Source organism: Populus trichocarpa, chromosome 14 (genome assembly GCF_000002775.5).
Source record: "Populus trichocarpa isolate Nisqually-1 chromosome 14, P.trichocarpa_v4.1, whole genome shotgun sequence".
NCBI classification, from domain to species: Eukaryota; Viridiplantae; Streptophyta; class Magnoliopsida; order Malpighiales; family Salicaceae; genus Populus; species Populus trichocarpa.
This window is the reverse complement of record NC_037298.2, coordinates 8,758,979-8,782,076: the sequence shown is the minus strand read 5'-3', so window position 1 is coordinate 8,782,076 and position 23,098 is coordinate 8,758,979. Positions and strand designations below refer to the sequence as shown.

At 35.4% G+C, this 23,098-nt stretch overlaps 2 protein-coding genes across 2 annotated transcripts; one reads left to right on the top strand and one right to left on the bottom strand.

Moving 5' to 3' along the window:
• The first annotated feature begins 1,396 nt into the window (after nt 1–1,396).
• On the top strand, nt 1,397–14,541 carry LOC7491309 (uncharacterized). Its single transcript, XM_024584740.2, has 27 exons — nt 1,397–1,615; nt 1,692–1,866; nt 1,941–2,056; nt 3,564–3,680; nt 3,835–3,981; nt 4,206–4,852; nt 5,393–5,517; nt 5,613–5,704; nt 5,891–6,107; nt 6,230–6,296; nt 6,537–6,685; nt 6,800–6,870; nt 6,966–7,139; nt 7,252–7,323; nt 9,519–9,620; nt 9,714–9,803; nt 10,444–10,519; nt 10,636–10,732; nt 10,824–10,893; nt 10,981–11,160; nt 11,241–11,363; nt 11,462–11,545; nt 12,182–12,366; nt 12,453–12,591; nt 12,665–12,724; nt 13,430–13,534; nt 14,142–14,541. The coding sequence occupies exons 1-27, from the start codon at nt 1,529–1,531 to the stop codon at nt 14,253–14,255; spliced, it is 3,681 nt and encodes a 1,226-aa protein (XP_024440508.1). The 5' UTR covers nt 1,397–1,528; the 3' UTR covers nt 14,256–14,541.
• A 392-nt stretch (nt 14,542–14,933) lies between these two features.
• On the bottom strand, nt 14,934–19,837 carry LOC7457944 (thiamine pyrophosphokinase 1). Its single transcript, XM_002320313.4, has 6 exons — nt 19,336–19,837; nt 19,131–19,227; nt 18,368–18,440; nt 18,021–18,122; nt 17,255–17,504; nt 14,934–15,245 (listed from the first exon to the last, which is right to left on the bottom strand). The coding sequence occupies exons 1-6, from the start codon at nt 19,460–19,462 to the stop codon at nt 15,130–15,132; spliced, it is 765 nt and encodes a 254-aa protein (XP_002320349.3). The 5' UTR covers nt 19,463–19,837; the 3' UTR covers nt 14,934–15,129.
• Nucleotides 19,838–23,098: the final 3,261 nt, after the last annotated feature.

Sequence of the window (23,098 nt, the reverse complement as noted above, 5' to 3'; positions counted from 1 at the left end):
GTTAATGTTAATTAGTCTATATTAGATTTCTGGCTTGCGTTATGCTGGGGTCATATAATTTTTTTTTAACGTAAAAAATATTTAGGCTTCGCTAATGTTTTTCTAGTAAAAATAAATAAATTGTGCGGGATTGACAACTTGATTGACTTGGCAAGTTTAAGGACAACTTGAACAACCGGTAGAAATGTAGTTTGACTAAAAAACATTTAAAGAATATTGAGACAACAACATATTAGATTGACACGGGTTAATACGAGTAAACCTACCAAATCAACAACTAGACAGATTATAAAGCTCGATTTCTTATCAATTCAATGGTAAATGATGAAATCGAAACAAGTGATTAAAAAAAGAACACAAAGAAATGACATGAGTTAACCTTTCAAACCCAGGATAACTACATAAAAAGTAAATCAAAACAAATAATGAAACTCAATTCCTAACCAATTAAATGTTGAGGTTGAAAAAAAAATCAATTAAAAATTGACACAAATAAAACGATTTAAGTTGATCCGAGCTAACTTACCAAACCTATGACCCTGATTATAAGATCAGGGTAATCTCATAAAAAGTAAACAAAAGAATAACTCAAGTCAACCAAGTTTAACCTGTGACACTCACAACCCTAAACATGATATTAAAACAACCTTATAGAAAAGCAAATCGAGACAAATAATGAAGCTCAATCCCTACAAACTCACTGCAAAAGAATGAAATTGGAATAAATTCAATCTAAATAAAGGACACAATAAAATGACTCGAGTTTAATCGGTTAACTTGAAAAACCCATGACGGGTTATGAGACCAAGATAACCTTGTAGAAAATAAACTTAAACAAATCATAAAGCCTAATTCTCAATCAACCCGATGTTGAAAAATGAAATTAAAAAAAAATCGAATCAATTGGGTTAACTCACCAAACCTACGACATGAATCATGATATTGAGATAATCATGTAAACAAAAAAAACCTAAAACAAGTTATGAAATTTAATTTTCAATAAACTAAATATTTAAAAGAAATAAAATAAAAAAATTATTACAATAAATAATATTTTGCTAGGGGATACACATAAAAAACAAACACCACTTTTCTTAATTTTTTTTAAAGGTTAATGTTAATTTTAATGATTCGTCAAATTTTCAGTTTGTATTCAATTTTTTCTCAAAATCCTAACGGCGTCAGGAGATATTTTTATATTAAAATTAATTTTTGATCCGAATCCGCTGAGCAAGCACCGTAATTAGTTACTCTGTTTGTGTTATAAATTAGTAGATTTCACCAACCGAAAGGTCTTTTTCCTTTGTTACCATAACCTCCTCCGCTTGCCCCAATTGAATATTAAAATATTTTTCTTATTTAGTAGCCACTAAAAATTGAAGATATAAAAAACAAACGTTTCACAAAAACACTCTCTCTCAAATCATTCAATCTTCCTCTCTGTCGATTCTCTCTATCAAAAGCAAACAACCAAACCTCTCCTGAATCAAAACGACCGAACAGCAGGACGCAAAACGACAGCAATAATATGGTCGAAACCAGACGCAGCTCCTCCTCCTCCAAACGCTCCCTTCCTCCCTCTTCTCCTCCTCCTCCCTCTTCCAAAAGATGCAAAGTACTCCCTCTCTTCATCTACATATTAGATTTTTTTTCACTGTGATACGTTTTGATTTTTTGATTTTTTTTTATAGGCTGCTGCGGCTGCTGCTGCATTAGAGGTGTCATCATCGACAAGCGATACACCGCCCCCGGCGCTTCCCTTGGAAAGTACAAGTCCGGAAAAGGAATCCGGGTCACCACCTGAATTAGATCCGCCCGAGGAGGAGAAATCCGCTGATGTCCAAGCTGAGGACTCGATGTCTCTAGGTGCGATCTTCTTTCTATTCTATTTTTGCTGTTGAAAAAAAAAGTTCCTTTTCTGATTTTGTATGAGATTACAGCTGGAGAGAAATCCAAGGCTGCGGTACTGCTGAATAAGTCAAAGAAACGAGTACCAAAATCAGTAAAATCTAGTGCCAAAGCTGCATGGGGCCAATTGTTGTCGCAATGTTCACAGGTGAGTCGATGGTGTGCTTGATTGATTATGAAAAGATGATGAATTTTAATTTAGTCTGGGGATGCTGTACTGCCATATTCCATGTTTGTTAATTGGAGTTTTGTTTTCACAATTCTGGGCTATTAGCTCCCCACTGGGTCTGCATGTTGCCAATATTTGTTTAGTTCATCCGCCTTGGTTTTATACACAGCTATGTTATTCCATGATCTTTAAGATCTTTATCATTTGTATTCTTATTCGACTTTTTCTGCACTTAGTATTATGTTTATGGTTCATGTTTAGAGAGCATATCAGGAGGAAGGTTGTTTTAGACATGAGATGGTATCACTCTACGAGTTTCTTCCTGCGTTGTTGACACAAATTCAGACTTCTTGCTTGGCAATTATTTTTTTGCTGAAACCTTTCAGACCATTATTGCCAGGCGACTCACTAATAAACCTTTGTTTTAGCATGTTTTCAGTCTTTGGATTTTTGAGGGTAGTAATTGTGAATCTAGTTGAGATGATTAAGAGTTCTTTAAATCATTGTGAAATTAAAAACAAAAAAATCTTTCTTTATGTGAGTTAGGGCTTCTTTCGTGGTTGCATGCATTTTGTGCAGGCTATGAGTGTGCGTATTGATGAAGACATCTTTATATCACTATGAAATTAAGAACGAAAAAACTTTCTTTATGTGAGTTAGTGGCTTCTTTCACGGTTGCATGCATTTTACAAGTGCGTGTATTGATTTAGACATATACCATTAATGTCACATTTTAAGTTACTTGGGATTGTGTCTCACAGGGTATTTAAGTGCTCTACATAAAGGTCTAGCTCATTTCTAGATATGTGGCTACCTGGAAAAAATTGTGGGGAAATTTGATTGGATCTTTTTCTTGTGAGGTTCCAAGTGCTGTCTAGTGAGGGTCTCAAATTGTCTATTTATTGTCAATTTGTTACTTGGGAAAAATCTTGTAAAATTTATTTCAAGACGGGAGGGAATGGAATTTCAGGGTTTCTTTGCTCATTTCGTTTTGTGGTTCATATCTCTGTTTAATAAGGCTAGTTGTATATTCTTGTTACGTTGAGTTGAGATCATTTACTTTATCGTATCCAGGTCATTCTGTTGCTTTTCAAGTATATAAGCAGCTGTTGAAACAAAAATTGTTGTGATTAATATGTTATTTTTCTTAATTCCCCTATGCAAGGATTGTTGATTTGGTTTTGAAAAATGAATGGAAGCTGAGAAGATTTTATATTAGCCTGTAATTTTTTTTTTGCTTTGTTAATGTCATGATTTTTTTTCAATTGGGAAAATGGGATTATTTATTTTATTTTTTAGAAATTGATGCCTGGTTCTTTTTTTCGTTCTCCAAGTTATGACAGCAACTGGAAAACTAGTGCTGAATTTTGTTTACCTCTTCTGTCTTAAAGGCAGAATTCTGAAGATTGATCTGGATGTTTTACCATATTTTATGGAATTGAATAAGTGATTGTTTGTGATGGTTTTAACCGTTTATTCATTCCAGAATCCTCACAAGCTGATGAATAGCACTCTTTTCTCTGTTGGTCAAAGTCGTCAATGCAATTTATGGCTTAACGATCCATCCATCAGTACTGTTTTATGCAAACTGAAGCACATAGAGGTAGTACTCTTTGCACAATCTAATGTCTGTAATGTTTTTACTTCTTAATTAACAAAAAACAAATGCATCAAAGTAAGACACTGCATCATTTTCTATTATTATGTAATGTAAACCTGTTCTCCTCTTTGGTAATCTGTTTATAATCACCCTGCAGCGTGGAGGTGCATCTGTTGTCTTATTGGAAATCACTGGGGGGAAAGGAGCAGTCCAAGTAAATGGCAAACTTTATCAGAAGAATGAAAGTTTAGTATTAAACGGAGGCGATGAAGTGATTTTCACTACCTCTGGAAAACATGCATATGTATCCTTTTTCTTTGCTTTGCCTTTGGCAAAATAATGTGGCTTTATTTATCATCATCATCATCATCATTATTTTCTTGTTTGTATTACTATTCTGTCTCTGTGAAAGCATAGCAGGAAAATTCCTTTTCCTATCTAGATTTTTGTTTGTTTGCATTGTATCATTTGACTAAAATGTCCATCACCTCCTCTAAGGATCACTGAATTCCTTAATGGGAATTCTAGATTTTTCAGCAGCTAACAAGCAATAACTTAGGCACTCCAGGTATGCCTTCTGTGAGCATCTTAGAAGCCCAGAGTGCTCCTATAAAAGGGATTCATATTGAGGCAAGGCCTAGAGATCCCTCAGATTATGCAGGCGCTTCAATATTGGCTTCTTTGTCACATCTTCTTCCACCTGCTGCCAAAACTGGTGAGGATACGCAGCAAAATACAGACTTCTCCATCTTGCCCTCTGGTTGTGAAGCATCTGAAGATCGTATTCCAGATGTTGAAATGAAGGACGGCACATGCAATAATGATACTGCTGATGTCTTCCCTAGGGAGAAAGCTGCTGTTCCTTCTTCTAACGCTGCCAGTGAAAATGCTAATGTTGATAGCATGGGATCGGGTGCTTGTACGGATGCGGTTATTGGAAGGATTCCAAATTCAACTTATGAATTAAAGCCACTGTTGCGGATGCTTGCAGGTTCATCTTCTGAACTTGATAAAATATTTGATGAGAGGGAAAGGAGAGAAATCCTCAAGGATCTTGATACTCCACCAGTTCTGATGTCCACTAGACGGCAATTGTTCAAGGATAGTTTACAAAAAGGAATTCTAAATCCTGAAGAGATTGAAGTTTCATTTGACAGTTTCCCATATTATCTAAGGTGCATATTCTCATGTGTTAAGTAGTTGAATAAAATACTTATCTCATTGAATATTTTATTCTCAGCTATGAACCAGTTCAGCATGGAAATTATTCACACTCTGCATGCTTGTGTGTCCCTTACGACTTAAAACACAAGGAGTAAGGACAAAACCGTGTACTAACAAATCTAAAAATGGTTAGATATGACCGTTGCTTGGTGGGATCTAACCTCTTCTCAGATTTGTGAAAAGGATGTGCTAATTTAAGAAAATCAAACCTTTTTAGATTATAAAAGGCAGTACTAGCACTTGTATCAAATTCTCCCTTTCAATTCAAGTATACTCTAGTTCACTACTGAACAATGGAATTGGAAAAGGGCAATGAATTGAGTTGAATTCCACAGAAGTCACTAATCTAATCAAGCTCTTCATAACTGATACGCCATTTGTTTTGTTATCTTATTTCTTCTTGTGCTGGACCAAATTGATACTACTTATTGTAAATTGATCTCAAGTGTTTTGGAGGTTGGTATTTTTACTGACAATGAGCTCTCTTACAGTGATACAACTAAGAAAGTTTTGATAAGTGCTGCATTCATCCATTTGAAGTGCGGTAACAAAGTTGCAAAGTTTGCTTGCGATCTCCCTACTGTGTCCCCACGCATGTTACTATCTGGTCCTGCAGGTAGTCCCCCTTGTATTTGTTTTATGATTTATTTTTGTGCCTCATTTTGTATGTTCATCGTTACTGGCTCCTATTCTTGTGAAATTTTGTTGTAGGTTCAGAAATATATCAGGAGACTCTGACAAAGGCACTTGCCAAAGATGTTGGTGCTAGACTACTAATTGTGGATTCACTTCAACTGCCTGGTGTAAGCTTTTTGGATATCTTCAGAATCTATATTTTTGTTCTTTGTATGTGAGCATGCTTTACCATACCTTAAGGCATGTCTCACACAAATTTCCATCCATATTAGGATATGCTGCTTTTTTGGAGCACCAAGTAAGCATTTTTTAGGTGACTAATTTCTTCTCACACTGCGCTCTAATAAATTCAGGGATCAATACCCAAAGAAGCTGATTCTTCTAGAGAAAGTTCAAAATCTGAAAGAGTCTCTGTGTTTGCCAAAAGAGCCGTGCAGGCGGCATTACAATCTAAGAAACCTACTTCTAGTGTTGAGGCCGACATAACTGGTTGCTCCACATTCAGCTCTCATGCTCGGCCAAAGCAGGAAACTTCTACCGCATCATCCAAAAACTACACTTTTAAAACAGGCATATTTGCTTATATAACAGCAGTTTTTTTGAGATAATTGTCTTTTAGTTCTGGTTTCATAGACTACCTTAAGAGTTAATACCTAAATTGCTAGCTGAGCTTACAGTTTGTTAAATTGCAGGTGACAGAGTGAAGTTTGTGGGCGCCTCTTTAGCATCTGCAATCTCTTCTTTGCAGCCTCCTTTGAAGTATTTTTCTTTCTTTTATCTTAAAGTGTCTTGTTGGGTTCCTTCCATTTTATTGGCTGCAGCTCTCCCAAGTACACGGGGTTTTAATTGTCTTGAATTCAAGCTTCTTGGTTATGTCATAAGTGCCTTGGGCTGAATTTCAAAATTGCCCAGCTTCCTGGATACCATACTCAACCAGGTGCTTAGTTTTTGTGAAAGCATTCCTTTCTGTTTTGATTGGAACCTTTTCTCTCTCGATAGGGGACCGACAATTGGTTTACGAGGCAAGGTGGTCCTTGCTTTTGAAGGAAATGACTCCTCTAAAATTGGAGTTAGATTTGATAGATCCATCCCAGAAGGCAATGATCTGGGTGGTCGTTGTGAAGAGGATCATGGTTTCTATTGTACTGGTGCTTTTCTTGAACCATCTAGACTCTTTCACTGGTTTATTAGATAATTTGATGGTGGTACTTGCTTGCCACAATCCATAATCCAATATCACTAATGCCTTATTTACTCTGCAGCGAATTCACTTCGTTTGGATATTTCTGGAGGAGAAGATGTTGACAGGCTTGCTATTAATGAGCTCTTTGAGGTCCGTGCTGCTTTCACTGAGTGATGTTGGTTGGTGCTTTCTTCCTTTTCTTCTTCTCATATAAGGCTCTGAGCTGAATGTTCTCATGTTCATAGGTTGCTTTAAATGAAAGTAAAAATGGCCCCCTGATCTTGTTTGTGAAAGACTTAGAAAAGTCAGTGGTGGGAAATCAAGATGCATACTCTTCCTTAAAGAGTAAGCTTGAAAGTTTACCAGAGAAAGTTGTCGTGGTTGGCTGCCATACCCAGATTGACAATCGTAAGGAGAAGGTAAGCAGGTTGCAGATATTCTGGTAACTGTATTTTTATCTTTGCTATTTTGACACTGAAGTTTTTCAATACCCTGACAATTTCATACATTTTCTGACTTCTTATCTTACAGTCCCATGCTGGTGGTCTTCTATTTACAAAGTTTGGAGGCAACCACACTGCATTACTAGATCTTGCTTTCCCGGTATGCAAAGCATTGCCATAATGATTATGGACGTATTTTTTTCTTTCTATTCCATATTGATCTTCTCAAATTCATGATTGTACAGAGAGTAACTTCTATTTATATGCATTTCTGATTGATGGCTGATCTGCTCCCCCCCCCCCAATAGTGCATGTGTGTGTACATTTGTGCGTATAGAGATAGAATCAACTACATAACCATTCTCTTCTCATGATAGCCACGTTTGTTTACTTGGATACCTGGTAATTTGTATCAACAATTTTGAGATAAAGGCTTTGTCATTGTATGTGATGAGGTATATTTAAACAGATATAGCTTGGGCATATTTAATCATATTATTATCCAGGCTTGTGCTAGGCAAATCTTTATGCTGCAAATTTTACAATTATGCTTCCAATGATTTTTTGGGTAAAAAATGATGTAAATTTGAACTATTCTCCTATCATTTGTTCATTGCCTCCTTTTTTTGGCTTGCTCTATGGATTATGGATTAATACTGTTAGGTGCACATGTGAGTGATAGCTATCACTATCCCATATTGAAAGGGAATGAGAAAAGTGAGGTGCTTAAATATAAGATGGACCCATAACCAAATAATTTAGGCTTTTGGGTTAAACTGGTGTCCAAACTTGTGTGTAAGCCTTCACGCTTGCAAGCCCATGTATAGGCCTAAGTGACTCTCCAATGCAGATCTCCTCAACAAATACAAGTACATTCTGGCGTTATGTTTCTTGATAGTTTGATGGTTTTGGCAGTGGGTAGGTTTGTACAAGAAACCTCCCTTTTTGTAGAGATAGGCGTGAACAATTAGGTTATGCCTTGGGTGAGATTAGGAATTAGATTGGGCTGAAAAGACTTGATTGGTGATGATATGATGGCCGAATCTTGCTGATTTCTGGAAGAATTCATTTGAATGCAGAATAAAAGGAGGTTTCCCTATTGGACCTAAATAATGGTAACAAATTGCCCAGCAAAAATGTATAAACGTTTTCTATTCCAGCAATTGGATCTGAACTCCTGTTAAACTCGGTATTTATTACTTGACTTAAAATCATAGAAGATTAAAAAGACTAATTTAGCTAGTAGCTTTCAACATCATATATTAAATCAAGTCAATAGGTTTCATGATCAGCATTTGTGTGAAAAAATTGATTTCTTTCCTTGAAGTATTCCTAGAAATCGGCATGTGATAAGCTATAAGACAGGAAAACTTTAAAATAAGATGTCATACTGGCAAGAAAAGAATTCAATGCCAGTCTCCTACATGTGATGAAACTATAACATGAAACTCCTTCATTCTCTAGTTTGACTATTGTTGTTTGCACACTTATGCTACAAAGCTTGCAGTTATGAAGTAAAAAGCATTTTATCTCAGGAACTTATAGAAACATTTCCAAATATTTTGAAATGAATTCAGATTGATCTTCTACATATTGCAGAATCCAACTCCAGGAGGAACCTTATAACGAGGCAAATCCTTGTGTTTCACTAGCCCATTTGAAGACATCTAAATTAAAAGGAACTGATTTTGTTATTCTGTGTGAATTTCTGTTATTTTAGAATCATAGTACTTGTGGTTGACATGTAGTGGGATAGGCTGAGGATCATGCAAGTCCATTAATTAACTACTGAGAAATGCTATAGCATTAGGATTATCGATGATTGAGAAACTCTACAACATTAGGATCTTTAACCTGAGTTATTTTCCTGTTATTATTTCTCAGTGCATGGATTACTCTCCTTAGTAGCCTGGCTATGGATGCAATTTTTCTTTAATTCTTTTTAGTATAAAATCTGTTATGCATGATTCTCTTGACACCTGATGCATCTTTTCACCTGGTATAAAGCTTAACTACTACCCATGACATAACCAGACCAAGAGTGCAGTGGTGAGGTGATTACAGATTTGATTGCTCGGCACAGCTCTTATATAGACAATCTTGTTTGCTCTTACTTGTACCCTTTCTCACTGTAAAACTTTAAAGTTTTTGTACGTTACCTCTTATGTGCAAGTGGAGTTCATTGATTATAATCATACACAATGGATTTTTATCGGACTATGATGCTATTTGGACTGGATTCATTTTACTACTATCCAGAATTTCAAAAGCTTCCATGCTGGTTGTTTTGGGTCATTTACACTAATTTTACATCACTGAAGAATGATAATGATGCAAGTATTGCCTCTCATTCAGGATAGCTTTGGTAGACTGAGTGATAGGAGCAAAGAAACACCCAAGGCAATGAAGCAGCTCTCACGGCTTTTCCCAAACAAAGTGACAGTACAGTTGCCTCAGGTATTGTTCATGCATTCAGTTCATAATCTAGACAAGCTTTTTTATTCTCCATCCCTTGCATGCCTTAGCCTATATTTTTGAGCATCCTGGCAGGATGAAGCTTTGCTTGTGGACTGGAAACAGCAGCTGGAACGTGATATTGAAACTCTGAAAGTGCAGGCCAACATTGCTAGCGTTCGTTCAGTGAGTGTTATCTCTTCTGTATCCTGACCTGTTACTTCCAGTTTCATCTTGATCTTCCTACTTTCTACATGGCAGCTGCTTGTCTTGAAATGACTTCCTCTAGTGTATGCGTGGTAGCCAACCTTTATGCAGTTGAAGTTGCTTATAATGATGAGTAGCATTGCTCTCGCCCATGGCATCAAAACACACAGATGCTTCCATGCTTAAAATCAAACATTGTTCTTGTTTGGTTGTCTGATACTGTTGCAGTTTTACTGCTTTTGATGTGCCCCTGCATATAGTCAAATGATGATTCATTTCATACTTGTGTGTGGCTTCCAAACACTCAGATTCCTCCTATCTTAGAAAAATTTTCTATTTAGGTCCTCACATGCTGTTGTGGACTCTCTGCTTTAGATTTGCCTATGAAGAACCATTTTTTTGCCAAGTTACACATGTTTTCCACATTAGATGTTATTCCAATCCTATCTATATGGATCCGTTTGAAGATTTCAACTTAAGCCTTTGCTTTGTATCTTACATTCCCCCCCTGTTATGTTGTTTTAAAGCTTTTTGGTTTTCTAAATTTAGAAATTAGAAACTATAATGTTGTTTCTGACTTGTGTTATTTGCGTATTTACATTCCACGTGATGCATGCAGGTTCTTAGCCGAGTTGGTTTGTGTTGCCCTGACCTTGAAACCGTATGTGTTAAAGATCAGGCCCTTGCGACTGATAGTAAGAGTTGTTGACTCAAGTCTTGCATTTCTTCTTGTCTTCTCTATTTTTATTTATTTTTTGATATTTACTTTAAACTGCAATATTTCAATGGTGCTATTATTTTACTTAAATAGGTGTGGAGAAAATGGTGGGATGGGCTTTGAGTCACCACTTCATGCAATGTTCTGAAGCCTCCGTCAAAGATTCCAAACTTCTTATATCTTCTGAAAGGTTATTTTTTTCTCCATATTTTTTTCCTTCATTAATTACGAAATGCCACTCATATCGTGTATTAATATTTTCTTTGATGTATATGCTGCAGTGTCATGTATGGATTAAGCATTCTTCAGGGCATACAAAATGAAAACAAGAGCTTGAAGAATTCACTAAAGGTAAAGTTGATGGCCATATCTATTCAGATGATACTTATCTAATATTTGTTTTCATTACATATTAAATTCACATAGAAGATCTTTCAGGATGTGGTCACTGAGAATGAATTTGAGAAGAAACTTCTAGCAGATGTTATTCCTCCTAGTGACATTGGAGTTACCTTTGACGACATTGGAGCCTTAGAAAATGTGAAGGATACCTTGAAGGAACTGGTTATGCTTCCTCTGCAAAGACCTGAATTGTTTTGCAAAGGACAGCTGACTAAGGTTAATTGCAAAATACAGTCTTTTTTTCCTGCTACATGTATGTGTGTTTCTGTCTTTACAAGATGGTATTCCTTTTACAGCCTTGTAAGGGAATATTGCTTTTTGGGCCTCCTGGTACTGGGAAAACAATGCTCGCAAAGGCTGTTGCAACTGAGGCTGGTGCAAACTTTATAAATATATCTATGTCGAGCATTACTTCGAAGGTACTGATGTGTACATGGTGCACTATTTGTTATTCTGGGAGCTTTCACTTGAGCATTGCGAGTGTTTATTGAAATGTTTGCATCAATATTTATTGCAGTGGTTTGGAGAAGGCGAAAAGTATGTCAAGGCAGTGTTCTCTTTAGCTAGTAAAATTTCTCCCAGTGTTGTTTTTGTTGATGAGGTTTGTGCATTACATCTCCTGGTCGCTCTGATATTCTGATAGTTGATTTTCAAACCCCTACCCCCTGCTTGTCCATGGCCATTGCTGGTAGGCTGATAGATTGGATTCACATTTTTTTCTTCATTTTATCCCTGTTTTTGGTTCCTTTTTTTCTCCTGTTGTATTCAGCGATGTTAAAAGCTAAATTTCCTAAAAGGCCTATAGAATTTCTATCAAATAATACAAAAGCAGTTGCTGGTCATACAACTGAAACATAATAATTAATTTGGAATGATGTTAATGGAATAATTGAATCAACATATATGAACAGTATAGATTTTTTAAGATAACCTTTTGTTATAAGGCCTGCGACCAGCATTTTTTAAGAAAGATAGTGTTTCTTTTGCCCTTATTAGACTGTTGCCCACCATTTCTCTCTCTCTCTGTTTAGTAGTCTTTTAAAGTTCCCAACTTCTCAAACATGTCTTTCCAGATATTTAAGGAAATAAGTGTGAACTCACAACAAAAGGCAATTAACAAAATGCATAAGAGGCTATATTGCATGCCATCATTGTCATCATGGTAATTATAGCAACAACAACTGCATTCGAGTCTGTTTGAAATAGATGTTCGCCTCACTTGGCTTATGTTTGTTAGGTGGATAGCATGTTGGGAAGACGTGAAAATCCAGGGGAACATGAGGCTATGCGTAAGATGAAGAATGAGTTCATGGTGAATTGGGATGGTCTGCGTACAAAAGACAAAGAACGAGTGTTGGTACTTGCTGCCACAAACAGGCCCTTTGACCTTGATGAGGCTGTTATTAGGAGGCTTCCCCGGAGGTACTCTATCTCATGTTTATCTTGCCCTTTTCTTTAAACTAGCACAGCAGCAACATCATTGACTTTCTTCTACAAATGGTTGGCAGATTAATGGTTAACCTGCCGGATGCACCGAATAGAGAAAAAATTGTGAGGGTTATCTTGGCCAAAGAGGATTTGGCACCTGATGTTGATTTAGAAGCTGTTGCAAATATGACCGATGGCTATTCTGGAAGCGATCTAAAGGTTGTTTTACTCTTTACATAGCATTTGATTTTTCCCTTGTTATTTTCCTCTAATCCTCTCTCTCTCTCTTCAGAATCTATGTGTTACTGCTGCTCATTGTCCTATAAGAGAAATATTAGAGAAGGAAAAGAAGGTTTGTTGGACACTGCTACTAGTTTAATGCAATTTTTTTTTTTGTATTATAGAAGATGTCTAATTGAAACCCTATATCTAGTTCTTTAAGTGCAATGTGTGTAGATTCTGACTATTGTTACTGGTTGTGGATATGTATTCCATGAAATGTTCCATGCCTAGAAGTCATTTTAGTTCACACTGTTGTGATACAAATTTTGCTCATAATTACTTGCCTGCTTCTTCCTGTTAAGTTGTTAGTGAGCCAAGAAGACTACATTCTTGGAACTCAGGGAGCGGCTACCAGTTATGAAAGTGCCATGTGGTTTATGTTTGTAGATACATTCTTGGAACTTTAGCGTGGCTGCTCCAAATATGATATGGAAGTACCAGGTCCCAGTATGTAATGTGAAGACTTGTCACATTGCCAGTGAACATTTTAGTTAACCATCTACTGCATTTAGGGTTTTCTTTGAAATTCAAATATAGTCGCTTGTTGACTTATAAACTCAAGATGTCCTGATTCAACTTTTGGACCTATTTTAATCATTTTTATTTGGTTGTGCTGATGCTTTTAGACAAATTTTGGTAGGAAACTTAGCGTGATAAAATTCTAAACTACTGGCTTGCTTGCCTTTTCAAATCCTATACATGGTGATTTGACTTTCGCACATGATTTTGTTCACTTATTGGCTATGCATTGACTTTTGGGGGCCGCAAATTTCAGGAAAGAACTCTGGCATTGGCTGAGAATAGTCCTTTACCCATATTGTACAGCAGTGCTGACATCCGCCCTCTCAAGATGGAGGATTTTAGATATGCACATGAACAGGTATGATAATTTAGAACTTATACATTAATTGTTTGGGGTGTGGACTGAGTAGGATATTATACTCATTTCAATGTAGCTTGTTAATTTCACAGCTTGGCTCGGATATGTTCTTTTGGATGTCTGGTCTAGTTTCTCCGTGTGGATGATAGTTTGGTCAAGTCTTCACTTGGTTGGGAGGTTTTTCTTTTAAGGTTGCATTTAGATGGATGTTAAGGGGTGAGTGAAACATTAAATGAGGTTTGGTAGATGTGTAAAAATTGCATGATGGTGTGGCCCAATAAATGTTAAATTAAAATTTGAATTAATATGACTAAAAATTCTAGTAAATAATGTGTCAGCTATAGTAATGCGACATAACTTTGAGGAAGAGAGAGCATAATGGGTTATATCACTTAACCCCTTTTGCATAATTTTGTTAATTTATATTCTGATGTTTTAGTCTGGTTGAACACCAGTCAGTCCCTGTACTTTTAAAATCCCCGCAAACCTAAACAACAATAGCATTGTCATTTGATCATGTCTAATATTCCATGGGTTGGTTTTAATTTATTCATGGAGGGCGGAGAAAGTCATGAACCTCAGGTCATACTTGATACTTTAATTGCAGGTGTGCGCAAGTGTGTCATCAGAGTCCACAAACATGAACGAACTTCTCCAATGGAATGATCTTTATGGAGAAGGTGGATCTAGAAAGAAGAAATCGCTCAGCTATTTCATGTAGAGATCCTATCTTTATGTATAGGCATTTCTTGTTTAATTTGTTCTTGAGTCGCCTGATTCACCCAAAAGGTGGGGACCTGTATTTTTTGGAAATTCCGTTGCAGGGTCCCCCCCCTGTACCATAGAGTAGGTTTTAATTTATTCACCGCGTTTAGGACTTTTACCAATATTTATTTGCAGGTTACTTGGCCTCAGCTGCTTTTTTTTCTCTTCTTAATTCAATTTCCCCCATCTTGTTAGCATGTAAATACTAGTTTTGATCAATGAATAAAGCAGTTTTTACCTTATTCGCCTCTCGTATCTTAATATTAATTGTGATATATCTAAATTTAAACGATCAGGATCATGAAAAGATGCCCCCCTCTGTTTTTTTTTATCACACAGAAGAGGTTTAAGTTTAAAAACCTTTTGAAGGAGGAGAGATGTTGATGACAGGGATACCTCTCATTTTGAAGAAAAGAGGTATTCGAACGAAAGAGAAATTAGGTCATATTACTTGTTCTTACACATTATCATGAGAATTTCCTCTAGGCAAAGTAAGTAATTGTTTTTTTCAAATTGTTTGAAAATATATTAAATTAAATTTTTTTTTTTAAAAAAATTATTTTTTATATCAATTCATCAAAATAATTTAAAAATATCATAAAATTACAAAATAAACAAACAAGAAGGCGGTCAATGAAAACCAAACAATGGCAAACCTGTTACAATTATTTCCTCATTGTACTGGAGGCGAAGTACAAAAATAGGAGAAGCCTAGTAGGGCTGGAAAAAGGAATGCTAATACTGCATAAAATAAAGCGTTCCCTCCGAATAATAATTCTATATGAACAAACCAGTCCCACCGCTCTTCTTTAATAGAATAGGGCTAGCCTTTACACCTTAATGGATATCGTCCAAAGAAGATCGGAACTGGACTGCACCGTTATTTTTTCTCCTCGGACTAAGTTTGACGTACTTACCACATCACCAAACCTCATCTCCGTGTTATCTGCACAAAAATTAATTAATTAATTAATCTGTAAACCAAACCCCTAGGGAAATGAGTATATCAAATACATAAGCTAAATGACCAAGACAAGCCAACATAAAATAAAATAAAATAAAATAATTAAAGTCTAATTATAAACAAATCAAATATTAAAAGATAAAATTAAAAAATAAAATAAAAAACACCCATCAAATCAAGCAAGTCAACCAAACTTTGCGACCCGAATCATGCGAATGAGATAGGGAAATGAGTATATCAAATATATAAGCTAGATCATACGACCAAGATAAGCCAACATAAAAAAAAAAATCAAAATCCAATTGTAAACAAATTAAATATTAAGGGATAAAAAAAATAAAAAATAAAAAACAACCATCAAATCAAGCAAGCTAACCAAACTTTGTGACCCGAATAATGCGAAAGAGATAAAACAATAGCAAGCAAATCAGAAAAGATTACAAAGCTTATTCCAAAACAACTCAATGTTTAAGAATGAAACGTAATAAATATTAATTTAAAAAAAAAACAATCCAAAAACAAATTGAGCCAACTTGGGCTAACTCGTTGAACCCCTAGTCTAAGTGTTGGGACTGGGATAGATGAGTAGAAAGAAAATTGATGAAAATCACAAAACCCAATATTAAAAAAAACTCGAGCCTTAAAGGATAGAACTGAAAAGAAAAATTAATTCTCAATCAATCTAAGAAAAGAATTAAAAAAAATATCAATTTAAAAAAATTATTAAAATAAATTTAACAAATAATGACAATAAAAAGAATCGAGATAACCCAAATGATTTTTAAATTAGAAAAAAATTCTATAAAAAGCAAAAAAATTAAAATAAGATATCTCAATCTCCGATTAAATAAATATTGAATTATAAAACTAAAAAAACATAAGTTTTAAAAAAGCGAAAAAAACAAGCAAACTCAAGTAAATCTCATAAACTTAGGTTAATGTCTAAAACTCGTAACCCATGAAATCCTAGACCGGGCTCAATCAAGAAGTTCAATTCTCAACCAATTTAATGTAAAAACATGAAATAAAAAAAATCATTTTCAAAAAATTGTCAAAGTAAAAAATAAAAAAAATAAAGATCAAATTTGAAACGTTAAAAAATTAAAAAGGGATGAAATTAAAAAACAACTTCAATTTTATAAATTATTCTAAATAAAACAAATAATAATCAAAAGAAAAAAGATCAAATCTAAAGGAATAAAAAATTGAATGGTCACTTTGAATTTTTAAAGTGCAACGTTAAAATCAAGGAGAGAGAAAAGAACGAGAGGAAAGGTCGTCGACGCCAAACTAGAGAATTATTGGCTACACGCACCGCCACATCACGAAGAGGACACCAAGAAGATTCAAACGCCGCCGCGGAAAGCAACGTTTGATCACCAAACAACCCCGCATGCGCCACATGAGCTGCCCACTTGCATGTGCATTACACGCACCACTAAGTCTTTTTAATAATAATTAATATTTATTCAAATACAAAAATGCCCTTAGATCAAAAAATATGAAAAAACCCCTAGAAAGAAGTTTAATAAACTTTTCTCGAAACATAGTTAAATCATGTTACTGTGCTAAAATTAAAAAAACTAGAAATCATTTTACTGTGCTAAAATTGAAAAAACTACAAAGCCTCTAGACATAAGTTTTAATATTTTTTTATTTTAAGGTGACCAATATTTTTTTTTTATTTTACTATGAAAAAAAGGTAAAAAGATCAAGATATCCTCGTATAATTTAAAAATGACAATAGAAGAAATCATGGTGAAAAGATCTCATTGCCTCCTGTGTCGGGAAAACTGTAATTACACTGTTACAGTGAATAATAATGTGTGAGTAGGTTTGAGTAGGTATACGGCAATTTTATGAAAAGTTTGAAGTTTTTGTTGATGATGACCAGAGAACACAAGAGTCAGGATTTTAACTCTACATATTTCTGCTTGTTAGCTCAGCAAATGAGAGCAATCACCAGAATAATTTCAAAGCAATATACTTACTGAGATCCCATTGAAGCCCTGTTGTTGTGGTGCTCACAGATGGCATCCCTATTGGAATGAGTCCGCAATGCGGACCCTCGACGGAAGATTGAATATAAATCTCATGAAGGTGAGTACTTGGAAGTAAGTAGATTAGGCAATCATCCGATAGAAGAATTAGTCGCATGGTTGAGAAACGATACAGCACGTTCATGTTTCCAGCCTCGTGGTCAAATCGTCCACCAAGTGCTCCAGCTACAAGAATGCAGAGCTGCAAATTAAAGCAAAAGCTAAAAACCTGTCATAATGCCAATCTGAGTAGGGAACAGTCACAACTTTGGTGGTGCAGTTTAATTAATACTGACAAGTTCCTAAGCAAAAACTAGCCAGGATTGTTATGAAGAACAGGGTTCTGGGAATTTATTTTGCAACTCTCGAAAGTTCAGAAAGTTTGAACTTTGTACTTTTAAAGCAACGAAATGACTTCCAGGGGTGCATATGGAAACAGGCAAAGACTGGAATCATATAATGTCAGAAATTATTGTGTTAGTTTTACAAGAAGTGAAAGTTAAGCTGCACTAAAAGCTTAGTGTCTCAAATATATGCTATCGTAAAATCTACACACATGCACGCTTTAGGCAGGCACTGCACTCACCAAATCACAGGGACTCAAAAAGTAAATCAACCAAAATTATTTATACAAGTGTCCAGGTAGAAGATGGTACATGCACGAGATGAGGAGGCACCTTGGAAAAGGAAGATTTGGATATGAATAAGTTTATCTTACATTCGATTTATCCAAGTTTGGAGTGAGGTCCCGTATGTAGGCTACACACTTATGTAGATCTGTGGAGTCCTGATCATGAGATTCATCAACTACCTTGGTTCCCTGCATTTTGGAAGCAAGCAAAAGTATCTGAACAAGGTTTGACTGAACACACTCGGGGGGAAAAATCATGTAAAAGCATGGCCCAGAAATCAGTTGAGAAAATTAAAAAAGAGCTTCAATCATAAGGTGCCAACTCCTAGCACGATAAGTTGGCAGGGCATGAAACGAAGATACTTCGGAAGAATAAAAGGAAAACATCCTGCTGATACTACAGTGATATAAGTGGGGCAAAGAGACTGAATTACCAGGTTGGAATAGAAGTCCAGTACTTCTGTCCGAACTGAGTCCATGTCTCCTTTGATTATGTCCGGCTTGTACCTGGTTGAAAGCTACTAGTCAGAATTACTGAAGATGACAGGCAGTGATTTGAGAACCATGGTGTCAAGAACCACCACACATAATTCATGTCTCTAAAGTATGATATGTCTAACTAATATTCCAAATCATCTAAAACTCTATAGTGTTCACTCTTGTCTGCTCAGACAGCAGCCTTCATGAACTGCCTTGCTGGAGGAAGAGTACGATGATATGCTCAGTAGATGTCAATCAGAAAAGCACAAAGGTTGTTTGGAAATAAAAATATAAGTTTTAGAAACTTTTAAGAATTCTAAATTGCCTAACATGTTTGGACACCGTGACAAACCTAATCCAATGTAGAACTTTGAGTTGGGTCTCAACAGTCCCTCAAACGTTTTAAGAGGCAGATAATTGCGCACGAATACGTATTCTTTCCCAGAAAACTTCAAAACAAGCATCAAGATTCTCCAACACAAATAAATAATTCCGGGTTCGTTCATTTTAGAACAACTCTACCCACACCTGACTTGGCCTTGCTGATCTCATTCAGCCATGAATCCACCATTAGCATAGATCCCGTCAAAAAAGATTTCGTTTTTGTGTCAATCAAAACCAGTTTAAGACCCAATAGTAAAATGAATGAACAGATTTTTATCATGTAAAATCTCAAAAGCAACCTCTCTATATATATAAAATTAAACAGAGAAAGACCTTTGTCGAACATCAAGAGCGTCATCGCTAGGGAACAAAAGAGGCATCTCGTCGAACACCCGATTGGCACCTCCATCAGCACACACCCTCACCTGTGCTGTTATACACATAAAACACACCCCCAAAAACCAGAAAAAAAAAAAAATTTGTCACGCTCACGCTGGCGAGCAAAGAAAGAAAGATAAAGCCACAAGGGAAACCGAACCGTGGTTCCAGAGAAGCGGGGTGAATCTGGGGAGGGGTCGGTTAAGGACGACAAGTGCGTAGGTTACAGAGGAGCTGTGGTGGTTACTGGGAAGAAGGAACGTGGAAGAATGGGTCATCACCTCCATTTTCTGCTTATTTAATTAAATTAAACTGAAAATAAAAGCGGAGACGTCTTTCTGCTTTTCTATACAGATGTTCTTTTTCAATGCTCAAAAATTCATACAGAAATTGAATATTTAAGGTGCGGTGGTGGCGGTGGCGGTGGCGGCGGCACTGATTTCAACTTAATTTTGCAACTTGCAATCACCTCTTGGCAACATATTCTTATCCACCTGGCAGCAAACTATTTAGGAATTCTACTTTTACCTCAAGGTTTTTCCACAGATTCTCTCCAAACTGCATAAAATATCCCCACAAAAAATAATCAGTGGTGATTAGAGATTTTTTTAAAAAAAAATCAAATCACGACTTTTTGGTTGTTGTGATTATGAAAGAGTTGACTAATAAACAATGGGAGCGAAAGCCGTGTTTGTCGCATCCCTGGCCATTCCCTACAATAATTCCTCTTACGGTGTGAGACATGGAGAGGCAAGTGTAGTCAAAGTGTTGCCGTTTATGGATATGTAAACTTTTTAGTTATAAAGTGCTGACCCCGTTAATATTAGGATCAATTCATTGACCGTTCATGAATAAAATAACTGAAGCGTGTGTTCGTATTATAATTTTATAAAAAAAAATTTATTTATATAACATTATTCTTCTTGTTATTTTTTATTAAAATTTCAATCATCTTCTATGCGATTTTTTCTCTAGATGTTGAGAGTCTTCTGGGGTTTTTTTTTAGCTGTTGTTACTGGCGAGAGCATTTTTCTTTTATTTTTCATTTTTTTTTTAATCCTACATACAGTTTTTAGTTTATGGGGACCGATTACTTTCTTTCCTTACTTTATAATCTATAATCAATTAGACGACTAAAATGCAAAATTTTAGTTTTTGCACTTTAAAGTTAAGCTTTATATCGCATGGCTCTGGCTCTTTTTATTTAATCATACATGGAAAGCTAAAAGATTTCTCTAATCCTGTCAAATAATGGCATAGTTCCGGATCCAATCCTAAACGCATTTTCAGTAGTGGACCTTGCATATTGACATCGACAGGCAGTAAAAAACCAAAAATTTGAATGATTTTGGTTTGAAATGAAAAAAAAAAAAAAAAGTTGGAACGGATCGGTTTGAATTAGTTTTTTGTTTGGTTTAAAAACTTGAAAACAAATAATTTCAGTTTGGTTGTTCGTTTTGGTCTGAAACCAAACTGAACAAAAAATGCTCAAACTTAATAATTATTATTTTTATCTTTATATTGACTCAGGTCAATAGTTAACCTGACTCATAACCCAAGCCTCACATCGGGTCGACTTTTAAATCGAGTTTTAAGACTATTATAATAATTAATTTCATCCTTACGTTGACATGGGTCAATAATTAACCAAACTCGTAACCTGAGCCTGACCCATGACCCGGGATTTGCCCCGGATCGACCTCTTAGTCAGGTTTTAAAACAATGATAATAATTAGGGGTGAGCATTTCCGGTTCGGTCCGGTTTTCATCTAAAAAATTAACCAAACTAGTTTTTTTTTTAAAAAAACCGAAACCGGTTCAAACCGACCAGTTTTGGTTCGGTTAATTGAATAGAAAAACCGGAAAAACCAGTTTATTTTTTATGGCTTTTTTATGAATTTTGATGGGGTCATTTAAAAGGCTTGAAAATTTATAATCGATATAAAAAAACCTATATTCATTGTTTAACTTTTCTTTACCAGAATTTATCTCAAATTACAGAAGAAATATCTTTTAATTTGCACCCCAATTTTCTCAAACTAATCAACTCTAATCAAAATGCAAAATAAAATTATACAACAAATAACACTTAAACCAAGAAAACAATGCATATGATAAAACTAAAGAAATACAATCTGCAGGAGTCCTTGAAATTGAAATAAAACGCATCAACAGTCTCTCTCCCGGCACTCACAAAAACAAAACAAAAGAAAAGATATTGCTATTTTAATATTATTGTTAAGTAAACCATATGCCTTCAATATTTTATTGCTTGTATTTTCTTAGAAACCAAGTGAGAAGAAATTGCAAAGAAAAAAACCAACTATTGAGGCGCGCAAGCATAGACATTAAAAGTTCATTTGGTTCTCTTGAATAGTTCACCTGAAAAGTTTAACAAAATAGGTTAATATAAACTGATGAAAATTAAAAAATAAAAAGAAAAAACAATATAGAAAAGAGAATAGACATATCCAACTTGGAGAGACAAAGAGCTTGAAGGAGCGACTGTTAGTTTTGATTTAAAGACAAAAAAATTAAGAGATCAAGATTTGATTGAGAGATTGAACAAGAGGGAGGGGGCGGCAACTGAGTTTGCTAGGGTTGGAAGAAGAAACTAAAAAGTAGATTTTTATATGGGAGAGATGAAGATCTGATCGAGAGATTGAATAAGAGGGAGGGGGGCGGCGACTAGATTTGCTAGGGTTAAAAGAAGAAACTACAAAGCAGATCTGTAGATGGGAGAGAATAGAGATGAAGATTTGATCAAGAGGGAGTGGGGGGGGCAGCGGCTAGGTTAAAAGAAAAGACTGAAATGTAGAAGTAGAACTAAACTGTTGATGGGAGAGAATAGAGAAGAGATGAAGATTTAATCAAGAGGGAGTGAGTGGGGGGGGCGGCTAGGTTAGAAGAAGAGACTGAAATGTAGAACTATAGATAGGTTTGGAAGGTATTTATAGTACTGGTTTTTTTATTTCTATTTGAACCGGTTCAGTTCGGTCCAGGTTAACCGGTTCCTGAATTACAAAACCGAAAACCGAATCGAACCGGGATTTTTTCTAACTATTCTAATTGGTTTAGTCGGTTTTTTTTATCGGTTAATTTTTTATCGGTTTTCTTGGTTTATTCGGTTTTCCGGTTTTTTTGCACACCCCTAATAATAATCACTTCTATCATTGTGTTGACTCGGGTCAATTTTCAACATGACCTGGGCTATGCCTCGGGTCTACCTCGAGTCAAGTTTTGAAATATAATAATAAGCACTTTTATCCTCACGTTGACTCAGATTAATGGTCAATCCAATCCGTAACCCTGGCCTTGCTTCAGATCAACTTCATGATCGGACTTTAAAACTATGATAATAACCATTTTTATTCTTATGTTGACTCAAATAAACCCTAGTTAACCATTGTGTATATGGGTGAGCAAAAAAACCCGAAAAACTAATTAAACCAAGAAAACCAGAAAAAAATAACCGAAAAAACTGAACCCTGAAAAAAAACCGATAAAACAGATTAAAATTTTAAAAAACCGACCGGTTCGGTTTTATAAGCCTAAAACAGAAAAAACTAAACCGAGCCCAAACCGAAAAAATCGAGCCAAGCTGAAAAATCAAGTCAAATCGGTTTGAACCGGTTTTTATCCTAAAAAACAGACCAAAATTGGTCGGTCTGAACCGATTTTGGTTTTTTTGTTTTTAAATTCGGTTTGGTTAGATTTTTTTAATAAAAACCGAATCGAACAAAAAATAATTACCTCTAATTATGTATAGAATTAGACAAACTTGTCTTACTAATTTTAGTGAAACAAAAATTCTTCCCTGAAAGAATCTAAAACAGGATAAAATTTAATTTTTTTTATATTATTCAAAGATGTACTTCATAAAAAAATTATATTGTCTATCATACCAAAACTACCTTGCAGCG

Coding starts and splice junctions, on each gene's coding strand:
- LOC7491309 (XM_024584740.2), top strand. CDS start 1,529: ATGGTCGAAACCAGACGCAGCTCCTCCTCCTCCAAACGCTCCCTTCCT. Junction 1,867..1,940: donor TGAGGACTCGATGTCTCTAG/GTGCGATCTTCT, acceptor ATGAGATTACAG/CTGGAGAGAAATCCAAGGCT. Junction 3,681..3,834: donor GCAAACTGAAGCACATAGAG/GTAGTACTCTTT, acceptor ATCACCCTGCAG/CGTGGAGGTGCATCTGTTGT.
- LOC7457944 (XM_002320313.4), bottom strand. CDS start 19,462: ATGGAGGTGATGACCCATTCTTCCACGTTCCTTCTTCCCAGTAACCAC. Junction 19,228..19,335: donor CCCGCTTCTCTGGAACCACG/GTTCGGTTTCCC, acceptor TGTGTATAACAG/CACAGGTGAGGGTGTGTGCT. Junction 18,441..19,130: donor GCTCTTGATGTTCGACAAAG/GTCTTTCTCTGT, acceptor GCTTTCAACCAG/GTACAAGCCGGACATAATCA.